Genomic DNA, 19,047 nt, shown 5'->3' on the forward strand with positions numbered 1-19,047 from the left:
ATACACACCAAAGGATTCTGCAGTGATGTTTGTGGTGCATCAAGTTGGAAATGTACGAACTAAATGTTTTAGGAAAAAAGCTCTGTGTGCCATACCTACAGCTTTTCTTTGAGATTGTGTCAGAATAAGAATATATTTAAAAATATATAGAAAAGGGGAGAACTGACAGAGGTGTGGATTGGAGACTGACCACAAGTTGATAATTGTTTCTGGGTAATAGATACACAGGTTACAATACTCTTCTCTCTACATTTGTTTATATTTAGAATTTTCTCTAGCAACATAAAAACCTCTGTCAGCAAAGATGCCTTTTAAATGTGGTTATTTCTGGAGGTCCCATTGTGGCTCAGTGGAAACGAATCTGACTAGCATCCATGAGGACGCAGGTTCGATCCCTGGGCTCGCTCATGGGTTAAGGATCCAACCTTGCTGTGAGCTGTGGTGTAGGTCACAGATTTGGGTTGGATCCCGCATTGCTGCGGCTGTGATATAAGCCAGCAGCTACGGTTCCAATTTGACCCCTAGCCTGGGAACCTCCATATGCCGTAGGTGCAGCCCTGAAAAAGACCAGTAAATAAATAAATGAATAAATAAATGTGGTTATTTCTGGAAAGGGTGTTTGCCTTAGAAAATGCTTTATATTTGTCTAGAATACCATATTCTTCTTACACACACACACACACACACAGAAAATGAGAAATTCAGATAAGCAAAATCAGTGAGCACAAAAATCTTCACTATGCACCAAACACCGTTGCAGTAACCCTGTAAAACTATAGTTTCACTTTTGTTTTGTTTTATCTTGTTTTTTTGTTTGGTTGCCCCGCAGCTACGGCATTCTTGAGTCAGAAATTGGATCAGTGCTGCACTTGTTAACCAACTGTGCCAGGCCAGGGATCGAACCTGTGTCCTGGTGCTGCAGAGATGCAGCCAATCCCGCTGGACCACAGTGGGAACTCCTAAAACAGTTTAAGTTCACACTCTTCCGAAGGCGGTACCACTGAACGTATAAGACTGTGTGTCTCAAGGACCCGAGACACGTTTGACAGAATAATTCATTTATTACCCATGATTGGCAGTTATACTTCTGATGCATACTCCCCGTGTTTTGAAAGAATTTTAAAATAACAAAATTTTATACATCGTACAATTCAGGGCAAGATCAGGCTCAGGGGATCACTTGGTTTTGCACAGAGTGAACAGAGCTGTGTGTGTCTCTCTCTCTATATATATTTTTAGGCCTGCACCCTCAGCATATGGGAGTTTTTGGGCTAGAGGTTGAATAAGAGCTGCAGCCACCAGCATAGGCCAAGCCACAGCAACACTAGATCCGAGCCGACCTACACCATAGCTCATGGCAATGCCAGAACCTTAACCTGCTAAGCAAAGGCCAGGGATCGAACCCAAGTCCTCATGAATCTAGTCAGGCTCATTACCACTAAGTCACAACAGGAACTCCATGTCTCCCTTTTTTTTTTTTAAACCTTTTTCTAGGGTCGCACATGTGGCATATGGAAGTTCCCAGCCTAGGGGTCTAATCGGGGCAGTAGCCACCGGCCTACACTACAACAACTGCAACGTGGGATCCGAGCTGCATCTGTGACCTACACCACAGCTCACGGCAACGCCAGATCCTTAACCCTCTGAGCAAGGCCAGGGATCGAACCCACAACCTCATGGTTCCTAGTCGGATTCGTTAACCACTGGGCCATGACGGGAAGTCCCGATGTCTCCCATATTTTTGAGCGAGTTGACTTTCAGCTGTGAGTCCTGATCCCAATCTTCAAACCTCAGGAGGTTAAGTTCACCACCCACTATGGGCTGGAATTTTCTCAGCCGTAGGGTGACACTGTAGTTTAGACTTGAGGTGAGGTCTTTCCAGAAGGGACCAATAAAGCCTCTGAAGCAGAAACAGGAGGAGACAAGGGCAGAGGGGACTGGGCTGAACCAGAGGGTCAGGGTGAGTGTGAGAGGCCCTCTTCTGATCCCGAATTTCCCTGTGCTCACCCATGGATCTCTGCTCAGTAGGGCAGGGGCTGCCTTAGAGTAGCAGAAGCAGGTCAATCTGATGGAGAAACTTTCTTCTAGAAGCTTCCAGAATCTGAAGACAGGGCCTCGTGGTCCCTCCTACTGGACCCAGGAGATCCCAAGATGCCAGGGAACTACCAGTCCTCGATCAATGCGATGGCCCGGCTCCCAGAGGCACAGCAAGGCTGTTTTGCAAGGACACACCTTGACTAGGATGGACGGACCCGCACGATCACACTGGAGTTGGTCAGAGAGAGTCCATGTTGCTCGTTCCCTAATTCCAAGTTCCAGACCCACTGTTCAAAGGACACAAAGCGGACACCCTTCTTGAGGTTGGAGAACACATGACTGACCTGTAGGCAGAGAAAGGGGTGAGTCCCATCGGGCTGTGGCCTTTCCCGTTAAAAGCTGAGGTAGGGGCCTTCTGGAAGGAGAGTCTTTCCCATAAATGGCTGCTGCAAACAATGTCCCCAGTTCCACACGTACTTCTAGAGCCAGGCCACTCCTCATCCGGGCACGGAGTCTAATTCCCGTCCCCGGAATCTGGGCAGGTTTCCTTGTTACCAAGAGTGTGGCTGGTGGGAGTGATGCTGAGTGATGGTTGCCAGAAACACCCAAGGAAGGCCGGGTCAGGAAGGCCATGCAGCCTCTGCTGGCTTCTCCGGAACCCTCACGGTGGTGGAGCCCTGAGCCACCAGGAAGCAGCCTGAGTGCCCTGAAGCTGCCATGCTGTGGGGAAACCCACACTAGACCAAGCAGAGATGCCACAGCCAAGCTCTGACACTAAATCAGGAGCTGCTTGGCCAGCTGCACCTGACGTATACACACTCACACCTGACCCTGCGCTTCAGCTCCAGCCAGGGCCTGAATGGAACTACATGAGACACGGGAGCCCGAAGGTCCGGGCAGCTCTCTATTCACAGCAACCCAGAGAGGTGATAAAATCACTGCTGTTGACACCAAGCCATGAAAGTTGGGGACAATTTGTTATGCAGCCATATATCACCCCCAATCCCACTGTCCACTCCCCACACCCCTATCTGTGACTCACCTGAGAGGAGACACTGTTTATCCATTTCAGGATGGGAAAAGGCACAGGAGAGAAATGATCCAGAATGGCTTTTTCGGCATCTAGAAGCTGGACACATAGCTGATATATACAGTCAGTGCCTTGTTGGTCATTCCGCCTATGGGAGAAGAGAGACCTTGAAGGCTGAACTTGCCTCCCCATCTCTTTGGGGGCTGCCCGCTCCCCCTAAATGGCCTCGTCGTGTGCACAAATGCAGAATGGTGCTGCGGTCCCCAGGACAAGCACCGTCAGTGTCCCTTGGGAGCCTGGCCCCACCGCATACCCAGCAGATCCACCTGCACTAAACAAGGTTCCCCGCTGGTCTGTGTGCAATTCACATCACACACAATGACCTAGAGCAGGGCTCTTCCAGGTACCTCTTTCCGTATTATGTCCCATTCTCTGTCTCTGTGGGGGCAAAAGTGTCATTTCCATTGTGTACAATGTTCACGTTTTAAAAGTCAACCTTTTTTTTTTTTTTTTTTTTTTTTTGCTTTTTTGGGACACACCTGTGGCATATGGAGGTTCCCAGACTCAGGGTTGAATCAGAGCTACACCTGCTGCCCTATGCCATAGCCATAGCCACTCGGTATCTGAGCTGGTCTGTGACCTACACCACAGCTCACAGCAGCGCTGGATCCTTAACCCCCTGATGGAGGCCAGGGACTAAACCCATGTCCTCATGGATGCTAGTCGGGTTCATTACTGCTGAGCTACAACGAGACCACCTCAATCTTTTTAAAATTTATGGCCACACCCACAGCATATGGAAGTTCCCTAGTCAGGGATTGAATCCAAGCTGCAGCTGTGACCTAAGCATCAGCTACAACAATGCTGGATCCTTTGATCCACTGGCCAGGGGTCAAAGCCCCGCCTCTGCTGCAGTTGGATTCTTAACTCACTGGGCCACAGAAGGAACTCCAATATTTGATTTTCTTATCAGTCATTTCAAAGGATCCAGGGGAATCTAAATAAATGTGGTGATGGGATACCTCAAAACATTCAAAGAAACAGCATCTAATGTCCATCAATGGTAAATGGATAAATTATGAATATTCACAGCATGGAATATTATACCACCATGAAAGTAAACTAACTGCAGCTACATACAATTATGGATGAATTTACAAACATGTTATTGAGTCAGGGAAGCGCAAAGGTCCAGCCCTTTGCAAAAGGGCTGATTTTCATCACACTCACCAGTCAGAGACACAAATCTCCAACTTGCCGCTATCCAGGAGCTCTGGCCACAGACCCTCCTCCTCCAGGTCCACCACTTGCTTCTTGTGATACCACCTAGGAAAGAGGGAGGAAGGTCCATGAGAACCAGCAAGCGCTCTCCCCGGCCCTTGCCCTTGGCGACAGGGCACTCACCAGTAGGCAGACTGGAAGCTGGTCAGCATACAGCCCCTAGGTATGAGCTTCAAGTCTTCATCCTCCTCTGCCCAGCCATCCTCACTGGTCAGCACTGTCCATTTCAGGAAGCCTTCTGTTAAAAAAAAAAAAAATCTGTGGAGATCCTATTGTGGCTCAGCGGCAATGAACCCAACTAGCATCCATGAGGATTCAGGTTCGGTCCCTGGCCTTGCTCAGCTGCCGTGAGCTGGGGTGTAGGTCACAGATGCAGCTCGGATCCTGCACTGCTGTGGCTGCGGTGCAGGCAGGCAGCTGCAGCTCTGATTTGACCCCTAGCCTGGGAACCTCCCTATGCCCTGGGTGAGGGCCTAAAAAGACCCCCCCCCAAAAAAAAAGAAAAACAGTTTTTTAGGGGATTAAGATGGCAGAATAGAAGAACTGGAGATCAACTTCTCTCCTAAAAACAACAAAATTCACAACTAAAGATTGAGCACTCTTCACCCAAATGGACCGGAAACCTTAAAAAAGCTATCCTACTCCAGAAGAAAAAGAGGAGGCCACATCAAGAGGTAGGAGGGGCGATTTCATGATATAAACAACCCCATACCTCCCGGGTGGGAAGCTCCACAGATTGAAAACTAACTGGTTCACAGAGACTCATCTACAGGAGTAAGAGCTCTGAGCCACACATCAAACTCTCATGTGTGGGGATCTGGCCCAGGGAGAAAGAGCCCTGGAGCATCTGGCATTGAAGGCCAGTGGGTCTTGTGTGCAGAAGCTCCATGGGACTGGGGGAGAGGGAGACCCCATTCTTAAAAGGGGCACACAAACTTTCACGTGCACTGAGTCCCAGGGCAAAGCAAAGTCTCCAAGGGAATCTGGGTCAAATCTGACTGCAGTTCTTGGAGGACATCCTGGGAAAACAGGGGTGACTGTGGCTTATTGTGAGGGAAGGACATTGAAAGCAAAGCTCTCGGGAATATTCAGCAGCGACCTTTCTCTGGAGGGGGCCATTTTGGGAAAAATCTGGCCCCACCCAAGTCAGTCAGCTGCTGAGAAGCCCCAGGGCAAACAACAACCCAGGTGGGATCACAGCCCCGCCCCTCAGTAAACAGGCTACCTAAAGACCCCTCAGGCACACAGCTGCCTCTAATCCCATCCAGAGACTAAGCCCCACCCACCAGAGGGATTAGAATCAGCTCCACCTACCAGGGGGCAGGCATCAGCCCCTCCCATCAGGAAGCCTACAGCCCCCATGGACTTCAGCCACAAGGGGGGCAGACACCAGAAGTAAGAGAGGCTACAACCCTATTACCTATAAGAGGGTCACCACACCAAAAACCTATAAAAATGAAAAGACAGAACTATAACTCAGATGAGGGAGAAAGGAAAAACCCCAGAAAATCAGCTAAGCAAGGAGGAGATTCTCAGCCTCCAAGAAAAAGATTTTAGACTGTTGATGCTGAAGATGATGCAAGACGTTGGAAATAAAATAGAGGCAAAGATGGATAACTTACAGGAAACACTGACCAAAGAGATACAAGCTATAAAACTTAAACAAGAAGAGATGTAAAATACAATAACTGAAATAAAAAATTCACTAGAAGCAGCTAACAGCAGAACACAGGAGGCAGAAGAATGAATAAGCGAGGTGGAGGACAGATTAGTGGAAATTGCGGATGCAGAACAGAAAAGAGAAAAAAGATTGAAAACAAATGAAGAGAGTCTCAGAGAACTCTGGGGCAATGTTAAATGCACCAACATCCATATTATAGGGGTGCCAGAAGAAGAAGAGAGAGAGAAGGAGTCAGAAAAAATATTCCAAGAGATAATAGCCGAAAACTTCTCTAACATGGGGAAGGAATCACTCACTCAAATCCAGGAAGCACAACGAGTACCATATAAAATAAACCCAAGGAGGAGCACCCCGGGAGACACATACTAATCAAACTGACCAAAATTAAAGACAAAGAGAAAATCTTGAAAGCAGCTAGGGAAAAGAAACAAATAACATACAAGGGAACCCCAGTAAGGTTATTGGTATATTTTTCAACAGAAACTCTGCAGGCTAGAAGGGAGTGGCATGATATACTTAACGTGATGAAAGGAAAAAACCTCTAATCAAGATTATTCTACCCAGCAAGGCTCTTGTTCAGATTTGAAGGAGAAATCAAAACCTTCACAGATAAGCAAAAGCTGAGAGAATTCAGCAACACTAAACCAGCCTTACAACAAATACTAAAGGAACTTCTATAGGCAGAAAAGAACAAGAGAAGAAAGAAAGAAAAAAGAGCAGCAAAAACAAATCCAAAATGATTAATAAAATGGCAACAAGAATATACACATCAATAATTACCTTAAATGTTAATGGACTAAATGCCCCAACCAAAAGACACAGACTGGCTGAATGGATACAAAAACAAGACCCATATATATGCTGTCTTCAAGAGACCCACTTCACTTCTAGGGACACATACAAATTGAAAGTGAGAGGGTGGAAGAAAATATTTCATGCAAACGGGGATCCAAAAGAAAGCTGGAGTAGCAATACTCATATCAGACAAAATAGACTTTAAAACGAAGAATATTTTAAGGGACAAAGAAGGACATTACATAATGATCAAAGGATCAATCCAAGAAGATGATATAACAATTTTAAATATCTACGCACCCAGCACAGGTTCACCACAATGTGTAAGGCAACTGCTAACAACCTTAAAAGGAGAAATTGACAATAACACAATAATAGTGGGGGACTTGAACACCCCACTTAACAGCAATGGGCAGATCAACCAGACAGAAAATCAATAAGGAAACACAGACCCTGAATGACGCATTAAAGCAGATGGACTTAATAGATATTTATAGGACATTTCATCCAAAAGCAACAGAATACACAGTCTTCTCAAGTGCACATGGAACATTCTCTAAGATTGATCATATCCTGGGCTACAAATCCAACCTGGGTAACTTTTAAAAAAATTGAAATCATATCAAGCATCTTTTCCGACCACAACGCTATATGACTGGAAATCAACAACAAGAAAAAAACTGCAAAAAACACAAACACGTGGAGAAAAAGAAAAACAAAAAAAAAGGTTTGTGCACAAGTTCCTCGCCAGCCCGCCAGCCCCGCCAGCCCCGCCAGCCCAGGGATACGTCCACACGTCTACCCTACTCCCGGTTTCCCATGGTGTCCTGTGTCTCCAGCTCCTGCCCCGCCCACCAAGTCCCTGGAAGGCCGCCCCTCAGGCTGCTCGCAGGGTCTCCCTTGGCGAGGTCCCCCTTCCTGGGCTCCCTACCTTCCCCCTTTGGGTTCTGGATGAGGTTGCGTCCTATTGGTCTGCGCTCACAGAAGCGGCCCAGGATGCAGGGATTGGCATCGTTGCGGGCGGATGGCAGCCGGCTTTGGGCGATAGGCCACAGGGTGCAGTGGTCCCGGGCCAGGATGATCAGCCACAGGGCCTGGCAGTCCACCAGGGCGCGCCAGCGCCGGCACACCCGGCGGCAGTGTCGGATTAGCGTGCGTGGGGGCACGTGGCTCAGCAGCATCAGGAGCAGCTCCGGAGGCAGGCGGCTCAGACCCAGAGCCTCCTCAGGTTCTGGCTCTGGGAGGGCGACCCCGACAGGCTGGACCCTGGTCACCGAGCTGTTCATGGTCTCCTCACTCGGCCCAGCTGCTGCTGCGGGGGAGTCAGTGTCAAGATGTCAGGGACCTGCAGCCATGAACAACCCTCCCCTGCCAGCTGTACCCTAAGACTGTCTGTCCCCAAGCCCAGTCAGCCCCTCCTCATCCTCTCCACCCCCAGGCCTGGGGGTCAGGTCCACAGACCCCTGACCCATCCTTGCCAGCCTCCCGGCTCATCCCTCACCACCCCTGCCTACCGGGCATCTCAGCCAGTGCTCCTGACAGGCAGCCCTTCCCCTTGCTTACTGGCCCCCAGTCCCATGTCTGCCCTTTATATTCAGGGCTCCTCCCTTCTTAATACCCAGCCCCGCCCTCACACCCCAGCCCCACCCTCACCCCCCCAGCCCCACCCTCCCTCTGACTCCCCTGCTTGCCTGCCCCCACCCCCGCTCTAGACACTCCCTGAGGCTGTCTTCAGACTGAGGGGTTAATACGGAACCAAATCCCACCTCTTCCATCAGATATTCACAATGTAAGTGTTCTAGAAACTGCATGAAGTCCCTAAAGGATGAAATATCCTGGTAGTCCATCAGTCTTAATTCTAGTTACTATCTTAAAATGTTGTATGTCACAAGTTCCCTTTGTGGCTCAGCAGTTAGCGAACCCGACTAGGATCCAAGAAGATGCAGGTTCGATCCCTGGCCTCGCTCAATGGGTGAAGGATCCGGCGTTGCATGAACTGTGATGTAGGTTGCAGATGCGGCTCAGATCCCGTGATGTGGTTTTATTCAGCAAGGGATCTCTGTTGGAAAGCTACTGAAGAAGTTATAATAAGCTCCCCTTTAACTATTTAGGTCCCACAGTCAGTTGAGTCTCTTCTAAACTCTCACCACCCTCAGCTCAATTCTGTAAGCCAAACACCTTCTTAAGAAGTATTGCTGCTCTCTGCACCGAATACCACCCTGCTTTAATGTAATAACATTAATCTTGCAACTTTGCTTCCAGCATCACAGGAAGAAGACAACCACGACTGCATTTTGCTAACAGTGGATCTTCTTGCTCCCAGGAATGGCTTATAAGAGGTCCCCATTGATAAGGCTGATGTAATTAGATTTACAGATGGGTCCTACATAAGAGATGAGCCGGATATCACCAAACTAGATGTACTCTGGTCCCCAGAGGGGAGGTAATTGAAAGCTTTGCCTTGACCCTAGCTTGTCAATCAGCTAAAGACCAGCTAAGGGATATTTACAGGACAGTCGCTGTTTTAGGAGTGGTATACAACTTTGGAATGCCATGAAAATAATGAGGTTTTTATTTTTACTTTTTTTTAGGGCCGCACCCACAGCTCATGGAAGTTCCCAGGTTAGGGGTCAAAACGGCCGGCCTACACCACAGCCACAGCGACGTGGGATCCAAGCCACGTCTGTGACCTACACTGCAGCTCATGGCAACACGGGATCCTCAACCCACTGAGCGAGGCCAGGGATCAAACTCACATCCTCATGGATACTAGTCAGGTTTGTTACCACTGAGCCACAATTGGAACTCCTTTACTTTTTTTTTTTTCTTGTCTTTCGTCTTTTTAGGGCCGCATCTGAGGCATATGGAGGTTCCCAGACTAGGGGTCCAAATGGAGCTGTAGCCACTGGCCTACACCGCAACCACAGCAATGCAGGATCCAAGCCAAGTTTTCGACCTACACCACAGCTCACAGCAACGCCAGATCCTTAACCCACTAAGTGAGGCCAGGGATTGAACCCCCGAGTTCTCATGGATGCCAGTCAGGTTCGCTAACCACTGAGCAACGATGGGAACTCCAGGGAACGCTTTTACTTTTTTTTTTTTTTTTTTGCCATTTCTAGGGCCACTCCCACCGCATATGGAGGTTCCCAGGCTAGGGATCAAATCAGAACTACAGCTGCCAGCCTACACCACAGCCACAGTAACACTGGATCCGAGCCGAGTCTGTGACCTACACTACAGCTCATAGTAACGCCAGATCCTTAACCCACTGAGCAAGGCCAGGGATCAAACCCGCAACCTCACGGCTCCTAGTCAGATTTGTTAACCACTGAGCCATGATGGGAATTCCAAACCTGTGGCTTTAAATAGTCATCCTGGGAGTTCCCATCGTGGCGCAGTGGTTAACGAATCCGACTAGGAACCATGAGGTTGCGGGTTCGGTCCCTGCCCTTGCTCAGTGGGTTAACGATTCGGCGTTGCTGAGAGCTGTGGTGTAGGTCGCAGACGTGGCTCGGATCCCGCGTTGCTGTGGCTCTGGCGTAGGCCAGTGGCTACAGCTCCGATTTGACCCCTAGCCTGGGAACCTCCATATGCCACAGGAGCGGCCCAAGAAATAGCAAAAAACAAAGACAAATAAATAAATAAATATTCATCCTGTACAGCCTCAAAAATGTCCACTGCTCTCCATCAATCCTGCTAACCCAATAAAAGATGTCTCTCTGCAGACTCAAGAAATCGCCGCTAAAAAAGGGGAATTTTGACCCCAGCACCCAAATATGGTTTAAAGCTGATAAAACGAAACAAAACTTACAGTATCTATTGAAACCAGTTACCGAAGTTCCCACTGTGGCTCAGCAGGTTATGAACCCAACCAGTATCCATGAGGATGTGGGTTTGATCCCTGGCCTTGCTCAGTGGGTTAAGGATCCTGTGTTGCTGTGGCTGTGGTGTAGACCGGCAGCTGTAGTTTCCATTCGACCCCTAGCCTGGGACCGTCCATATGTTATGGGTGCGGCCCTTAAAAGCAGAAAAAAACAAAAAAAGAAACTAAATTACCAGTACTCCATCATGTATAGTTTATTTAACCCATTGGGCATCTGAGAAAACAGTTTTATGGTGAAAACAATATTTTGGAAACTTTTACCCACTATGGTTCAAAGGAAATATATTACATTATTGGCAAGGTCTTATTGAAATATTTTTTTAAAAAATTGGTAACTACTTTCACAACAGCTCTGAGGGGATGAAAAGGATCATGGGTTACATTGCAAAGATTCTGCTTATTGGAAAGGACATCAAATAAAAGAGTCTTTACAGCCACGATGGAAAGAAACTTATCAGCTCTTAACTAATCCATGTACAGCCAAACTGAGAGATATTAATTCATGGATTCACATCTTTTTTTTTTTTTAAGACCTGCACCCATGGCACATGGAGGTTCCCAGGCTAGGGGTCGAATTGGAGCTATAGCTGCCGGCTGACACCATAGCCACAGCAATGTGGGATCCGAGCCGTGTCTGCAACCTACACCACAGCTCACGGCAATGCCAGATCCTCAAGCCACTGAGCGAGGCCAGGGATCTCGTTTTAAAAAGGCCTGCCTACCTGAAGGGACTTTGCCTACTGTCTACCACTTGGTTTCAACTAAGACAAGCATCACCAAGCTAGGTTGAGAAAAAGACAACAGTAGCAAACAACAGACACAAAAGCTTGGACCAGGCCTGTAAGACCCATCCCACCAGTTCAATCGTCCTGTTTATCAAACATCTGCCTTGCTATCAAATTTTAAAGTGGGTGGGGGAGTTCCCATCGTGGCGCAGTGGTTAACGAATCCGACTAGGAACCATGAGGTTGCGGGTTCGATCCCTGGCCTCGCTCAGTGGGTTAACGATCCGGCGTTGCCGTGAGCTGTGGTGTAGGTTGCAGATGCGGCTCGGATCCCGCGTTGCTGTGGCTCTGGCGTAGGCCGGTGGCTACAGCTCCGATTGGACCCCTAGCCTGGGAACCTCCATATGCCGAGGGAGCGGCCCAAGAAATAGCAACAACAACAAAAAGACAAAAGACAAAAAAAATAAAAATAAAAATAAAGTGGGTGGGGAGTTCCCTGGTGGTTTAGCGGTTAGGACTTGGTGCTTTCGCTGCTGCTGCTTGCGTTCAATCCCTGGTCTGGGAACTGAGGTCCCACATCTAACCGCAGAGCACTGCAGAGCCAAAAGGAAAGAAAAGAAATAAGTAAAAAGAGTTGTCATTTTAAACAGAAATAAATGGAGTTCCCGTTGTGGCGCAGTGGTTAACGAATCCGGCTAGGAACCATGAGGTTGCGGGTTCGATCCCTGGCCTCGCTCAGTGGGTTAAGGATCTGGTGTTGCCGTGAGCTGTGGTGTAGGTCGCAGACACGGCTCAGATCTGGCATTGCTGTGGCTGTGGCACTGGCTGGCAGCAACAGCTCCGATTAGACCCCTAGCCTGGGAACCTCCGTATGCCTCGGGAGTGGCCCAAGAAATGGCAAAAAGACCAAATAAATAAATAAATAAAAAAGACCTGAGACACGTTTGTCAAAATTCATTTATTACAAACAAATGACAGATATATTCCAGATTTATTCTTCCCCTGTTTCAGAAGAATTTCAACATAAAATAATTTTGTGTGTATATTTTTAGGGCCACACCCACGGCATATGGTGGTTCCCAGGCTGGGGGTCGAATCAGAGCTGTAGCCGCCAGCCTACACCACAGCCACCACAACGCCAGATCTGAGCCGTGTCTGTCGATCTATACCACAGCTGACGGCAACGCTGGATCCTTAACCCACTAAGCGAGACCCAGGGATTGAACCTGCATCCTCATAGATGCTAGTCAGATTCCTTTCCAATGAGCCATGATGGGAACTCCAAATGACAAAATAATTTTATACACCATACCGTTCAGGGTAGGGCTGGGCTCAGGGGACATTTCGTTTCTCACCGGGTGGGCAGAACCCTCTGTCTCCAAATGTGTTTTGAGCGACTCGACTTTTAGCTGCGAGTCCTGGTCCCAGTCTTGAAACCTCAGGAGGTTAAGTTCACCATCCAATGTGGGCTGGAGTCTGCTCAGCCACAGGGAGGAGGTTCTAGTTCAGACCTGAGGAGAGGGACTTCCCGGAAGGGATCGATAGAGCCTCTGAAGCAGAGACCAGAAGAGACGAGGGCATTTCCCTGTGCTCGCCCACGGCTCTCCGCTCAGCAGAGCGACGGCTGCCTTAGGGCAGCAGGAGGTAAGTGGTGGAGGACCTTTCTTCTAGAAGCTTCAAGAACCCAAAGACAGGGACCAATAGGACCTTCCACTGGACCTAAGAGATCCCGGGATGCCAGGGATCTAAGAACCCTTGATTAACGAGATGCCCCGGCCAATCGTTCGAGCTTCTATTTATTTATTTATTTATTTTGTCTTTTTGCTATTTCTTTGGGCTGCTCCCGCGGCATATGGAGGTTCCCAGGCTAGGGGTCAAATCAGAGCTGTAGCCACTGGCCTATGCCAGAGCCACAGCAACGCGGGATCCGAGCCGCATCTGCAACCTACACCACAGCTCATGGCAATGCCGGATCGTTAACTCACTGAGCAAGGGCAGGGACCGAACCTGCAACCTCATGGTTCCTAGTTGGATTCGTTAACCACTGCGCCACGACAGGAACTCTTCGTTGGAGCTTCTAGAAGGCGGGGTCAGGTTGTTTTGCAAAGACAGTCCTCGACGAGGATGGACGGACCCGCACAATCGCACTGGAGTTGGACAGGTAGACCTGATACCGCTCAGACAAGGACAGATTCCGGACCCAGTGTTCAAGAGACACAAAGTGGACACCCTTCTTGAAGCTGGAGAACACATGGCTGGCCTGTAGGCAGAAAAAGAGGTGCGTCCCATTGTGTCCCTTCCTCTCAAAAGTAGAGGTGGGGCCTTTGGCAGGTGGCACTTTCATAGATGGGTGCCACAATACTGTCCCCAGTTCCATATGTACTTCTAGAGTCATGCCCTTCCTCATCCATGGCTGGCTTCTCTAGAACGCTCATGGTTGGAGCCCTGAGCCACCAGGAAGCAGCCTGAGTGCCCAGAAGCCACCATGCTGTGGGGAAGCCCACACTAGACCAAGCAGAGAGATGGCATGGCCAAGCTCTGAGACTAAATCAGGAGTTGCTTGCCAGCCGCTGCCTCCTTGCTGTGTACACACTCACCCCCTACCCTGCCCTTTAGCTCCAGCCCGGGTCTGAATGCAACTACATGAAACACTGGAGCCAGAAGCTCCCAACAGAGCCCTACTCACAGCAACCAAGAAAGGGGATAAACGTCCCTGCTGTTGACATCAAGCTACAAAACGTGGGGGTGACTTGCTATGCAGCAGAGAGTCCATCACAGCCTCCACCGTCCTTTCCTCACGCCGCTGTCAAAGACTCACCTCAAAGGAGACACGGTTTCTCCACTGTTGGATGGGAAAAGGCATAGAAATGACCCAAGATGGAGCGGTTGGCGTCTGGAAGTTGGACAATTAGATAGTACAGATCATCATTGCCTTGTTGGCCATTCCACCTGCAGGAGGATGGAGGCCTTGAAGGGTGTATTTGCCTTCCCATTGCCTTGGGAACCTGCTCCACCTGAATGCCCTCTGCATGTAGGCAAATCCCAAATGTTGTTCCAGGGGCAAGCATGGATCGGTATGACCTGGGAGCTTGGAACCTCTGCATACTCGATGGCTTCATCTGCACCAAACAAACTACCCACCTGGTCTGCTGTGACCCAGAGGACTGCTCTTCAAGGTACGACTTCCCATAGCTTGTCCAAATGTATGGTCTTACCCTCTGGTTCTAGGAGGTAATCTCTGGACCCTTGGAATCTTACATCTTATAGAAGTTTTTTGTTTTTTTTGTTTGTTTGTTTGTTTGTTTGGTTTTGTTTTTTTTTTTTTTTTGTCTTTTTGCCATTTCTTGGGCTGCTCCCACAGCACAGAGAGGTTCCCAGGCTAGGGGTTGAATCGGAGCCATAGCCACCAGCCTACACCAGAGCCACAGCAACACGGGATCCGAGCCCCATCTGCGACCTACACCCCAGCTCACGGCAACGCCGGATCCTTAACCCACTGAGCGAGGCCAGGGATCAAACCTGTGTCCTCATGGATGCCAGTCGGGTTTGTTAACCACTGAGCCATGACAGGAACTCCCTAAGCCTGCAATTTCAAATGATCACTTTGCCAGTCTCCCCAGAGCTCTTTTCCTCTGGGGACCATATACCATAGCGAGAGGATATTTTTGTGAAACTGAAGGACTGTGAGATGGGAATTGGCAAGTGTAACCAAGGCTGCTCCCACCATAGATGTGATCTCCCGCTGATCCCTTGGAGAACAGGGAGCATAAATAAGCAGAGGATTCGGAATGTGCCTCCCTTTAACTTCATCTGGGTCCCGTTTCCCTTGGAAGGGCCTCAGGGACCCCAGTTTCAGGACCATCACTGCGGAGCATAAGCTAGGGAGTCACACAAGTAGGAGCCTTGGGCCAGGTCCCGCCAAGCCCCAGCTGTGCCTCCAGGGGATGTCACCTCCCCTTTCTCAACTTCTCAGGTTGAGGTGGCAAAAGACACTTTCTTCCCCCAGGAGCAAGGATCTCGAAGGATACTCAGACAGCTCACACTTCAAAGCACTGGCTGCGTGCTTGGCCTTGAGCCCTGACTTATAAAAGACAGGGAAACAGAGACACCCTCTGATGTGCCCAAGGACACAAAGCTGGGAAGCCAGGATGGGAACCTGGGAGGGGTGGCTCCAGAGCAGCTCCCTCTGGCCCCTCACTCACAAGACTGGGTTGGGCCCAAGGGCTCTGGGTTGGCACCAACCCGGCATCTTCTGATCCAGGTAGGTCCCTGTGGGAGTGAGGCGAGGGGGTCTGAGGGGTGTGCTCTGCTGAGTACCAGAGCTATGATGGGGGTCCAGTCACTTTCCACCCGCTCTACCCTAGGGGCTTGTTAGGGGGCCTCAGTGAAGTCACCGTGCAAAGGGTCAGCCCTTAGCAAAAAGGGCCGATTTTCTCATTACACTCACCAGTCAGAGACACAAATCTCCAACTTGCCGCTATCCAGGAGCTCTGGCCACAGACCCTCCTCCTGAAGGTCCAAGATTTGTTTTTCTTTGTGATACCACCTAGGAAAGAGGGAGAAAGAGGAAGCATTCTGTTAAATGACAAAGATTTGGATCAGATTCCTCACCAGCCGCCCATGGAGAGGTCCCTTGCATGTCCCCTGAGGTCAGGCCCTTCCAGACTCTCCCATAGGTTCCCTGGAGGACCCCTTCCCAGGATCCCACCTCACCCTCTGGGTTACTACTCATCAGGGTTCGTCCTACAGGTCTGCAAACGCAGAAGCGGCCCAGGATGGAGGGCTTGGTGTCCTCGATGGGCGGCAGGCAGGTTTGGAGGATGGGCCACAGGGCGTGGTGGTCCCAGGCCAGGATGATCAGCCACAGGACCTGGCAGTCCACCAGGGCGCGCCAGCGCCGGCACGCCGGGCAGCAGTGTCGGATTAGCGTGCGTGGGGGCATGTGGCTCAGCAGCATCAGGAGCAGCTCTGATGGCAGTTGGTTCAGGCCCAGAGCCTCCTCTGCTTCCAGCTCTGGCACAGGGACACCAACGGGGCTGGCCCAGGGAGGCCGAGTGGTCCATGGTCTCACAAGGTCCAGTTGTCACTGCAGGAGAGGCAGTGTCACGGTGTCAGGGACCTGGGTACCTGTTGTGGCACTGAACTCGACTAGAAACCATGAGGTTGGGGGAACCCTGGCCTCCCTCGGTGGGTTAAGGATCCGGCATTGCCCTGAGTGGGTAGTGTAGGTGGCATTTGAGGCTCAGATCTGGCATAACTGTGGCTGTGGTGTAAGCTGGCAGCTGTTACCTCCGATTCGACCCCTAGACTGGGAACCTCCATATGCTGTGGGTGCAGCCCTAAAAAGCAAAAACAAAAACCAAAAAAAAAAAAAAAAAAAAGAAAAAAGAAAAGAGGTCAGGGACCTGAAGCCATGTCCACCCCTGTCAGCTGTACCCTAAGACTGTCGGTCCCTAAACCCAATCAGCGCCTCCTCATCCTCTCCACCCCCAGCCCCCCTCCTCAAGCCCACAGACTCCTGACCCATCCTTGCCAGCCTCCCAGCTCACCCCTCACCACCATGGGCACCACTGCACAGGCAGCCAATCCCCTCATGGCCTCACGGGCTGCCCCCACCCTCTGATGCCCTCCCTGCCACCAGTCCTACCAGGCATCTCAGCCTATGCTCCTGGCAGGCAGCCCCTCACCGTGTGTCACGTGCCCCCTCAATCTCCTCTCTGACTTTTCTTATCCACCTGCCCCTCCCCTGTTAATGCTTTAGACCTGCTCCCCCCTCCTCCCTTTCAGACCAGCCTGGCTGCCCCTTCCTCCCCATCCTGCCTCATTTACAAGCCGGCCCCTCCCAGCCTGGCCCCACCCCTTTTCTCGAGGCATCCACGCCTTCTGGCTCTTTTGGACCCAACATCTTCTGAGGCCTCAGAAGGGGGAGGGGATGGCTGACAGATCCAGAGTCTGTCACTCATGGTCCACATTCGTGGCTCTTTCTCGTGTCTCTAATCAGGTTGCTGAACCACCGCTGATATTTTGGTCAGATATCTGGGTGGGAGGCCTCGTATCCATTAGGTCCTGGAAAATTCCCATCGTTTTGTTTCTTTTTTTTTTTTAACGGCTGTACCTGTGGCCTGTGGAAGGGATCCAATCCAAGCCACATAAGTCGCAGCTGCAACAACACCAAACCCTTTAAGCCCACTGCTGCAGGGCTGGGGATCCAACCCACTGTACCACCGGGGAACTGCCCACACATTTCATTTTAAAATATCAGCAAGTAAAACTAGACACAGGTTCTTGACCACATGGAACTTACCTTCTAAGGGAGAGTGATGGGGGGAGCAGGAGACAGAAGAAGCAAATTATATCCTATTGGGGAAATCATTAAAAAGAAAATATCCTGGGAATTCCTTCTGTGGAGCAGTAAGTTAATGGTCTGATTTGTCTCTCTGGAAGTGTCTGTTTGATCCCCAGCCCAACACAGGAGCCGCAGCAGGTTAAGGATCCAGGGTTGCTACAGCCGTGGCTTAGGTTGCAGCTCCAATTTGGATTTGATCTCCAGTCTCCAATTTGGGAACCTCCATGTGCCGTGGGGGTGGCTGAAAAAGGAAAAACCAAAAAAGCTATCAACCCCCCAAAATCTTCTCCACGAATGGGGCAAAGAATAAAACAGTTTTATGATTGACTAAGCATTCAATCAGATGGTAATTCCCATGGGCCATGATGAGCAGTGACTTGGGACATGTGAGTTATGTCGTGTTAGGTGGTCAATGCTCTGGGAAAACAGCAGAGCAGTGGGATGGGCCAAAGCAGCCTGAGTGGCAGACCCCGAATTCCAGGAGATGGATTAACTATAATATGCGCCTAATGTCTTGTCAATATGCATACCCCCCACCCCACCCGTGGCCTCCCCTGGCATATGGAAGCTCCCCCGGGCAGGGATAGAATCTGAGCCGGAGCCAAGACCTATGCCACAGCTGCAGCAACGCCTGGGTCCAATGTGACAGGCCAGGGATCAAACCGTCCCTCTGTAGAGACAAGCAGGGTCATTAACTTACTGTGCCACAGTGGGAATGCCTCAGTGTGTACGTTTTCAAGAAAATGTTTACTATTAAGGTTTTCAAGCAGATCCCAAAGTGGCACAGGGTACGGTGCACCGGCTCCAACAGTTTGCTCCTGACCGAGCTGGGTTCCTCTTGGCTCCCACCCACTTGCCCCCCCAGACACCTGGAAGCACATCTGAGAACTCGTGCCCTTTTGTCCCTCATAAGACATTTATTTCTTGATGTCATTTCTAAGCTGTGGGAGGGAGTCTTTTTGATAATGAGATTATGAAAACTGATCATGATCCAATCATGTGCTTAAAAAATGGTTTAAAAAAGAGTTAAGGGAGTTCCCATCATGGCTGGTGCAGCGGGAACAAATCTGACCAGTATCCATGAGGATGCGGTTCCATCCCTGGCCTTCTCAGTGGGACAGTGATCTGGCGTTGCCGTGGGCTGTGGTGTAGCTCACATGCAGCTGAGATCCTAAGTTGCTGTGGCTGTGGTGCAGCCCCCAGCTGCAGCTCCGATTCAGCCCCTAGACTGGGAACTTCCATATGCCATGGGCAAAGCCCTAAAAA

The 19,047-nt window shown here is 50.0% G+C and overlaps 1 protein-coding gene across 2 annotated transcripts; it reads right to left on the minus strand.

Moving 5' to 3' along the window:
* Positions 1 to 1,041: 1,041 nt before the first annotated feature.
* LOC110261353 (F-box only protein 27-like) lies at positions 1,042 to 8,388 on the minus strand. Of its 2 annotated transcripts, XR_014808635.1 has the most exons (7): positions 8,339 to 8,388; positions 7,756 to 8,136; positions 4,472 to 4,586; positions 4,298 to 4,393; positions 3,080 to 3,215; positions 1,671 to 2,381; positions 1,042 to 1,324 (listed from the first exon to the last, which is right to left on the minus strand). XR_014808635.1 is itself a non-coding variant. In XM_084965739.1 (6 exons), the coding sequence occupies exons 1-6, from the start codon at positions 8,343 to 8,345 to the stop codon at positions 2,238 to 2,240; spliced, it is 879 nt and encodes a 292-aa protein (XP_084821865.1). In that variant the 5' UTR covers positions 8,346 to 8,388; the 3' UTR covers positions 1,042 to 2,237. The 2 variants fall into 2 exon arrangements, 1 of the variants encoding a protein (XP_084821865.1); XM_084965739.1 differs by having other exon boundaries at positions 1,042 to 2,381.
* Positions 8,389 to 19,047: the final 10,659 nt, after the last annotated feature.

The sequence above is a fragment of the Sus scrofa genome, chromosome 6, assembly GCF_054392235.1.
Source record: "Sus scrofa isolate SSC_HxYL_T2T_F1_AM1 chromosome 6, Sscrofa_HxYL_maternal_Yorkshire_Landrace_v2.0, whole genome shotgun sequence".
Lineage (NCBI taxonomy): Eukaryota > Metazoa > Chordata > Mammalia > Artiodactyla > Suidae > Sus > Sus scrofa.

What these genes read in the sequence shown, in the direction of transcription:
- LOC110261353 (XM_084965739.1), bottom strand. An exon ending in CCAGAACCCAAAGGGGGAAG is followed by an intron (nt 4,587 to 7,755) that starts GTAGGGAGCCCA and finishes TTTTTTTAACAG; the next exon opens with AAGGCTTCCTGAAATGGACA. An exon ending in GAGATTTGTGTCTCTGACTG is followed by an intron (nt 3,216 to 4,297) that starts GTGAGTGTGATG and finishes CTTCTCCCATAG; the next exon opens with GCGGAATGACCAACAAGGCA.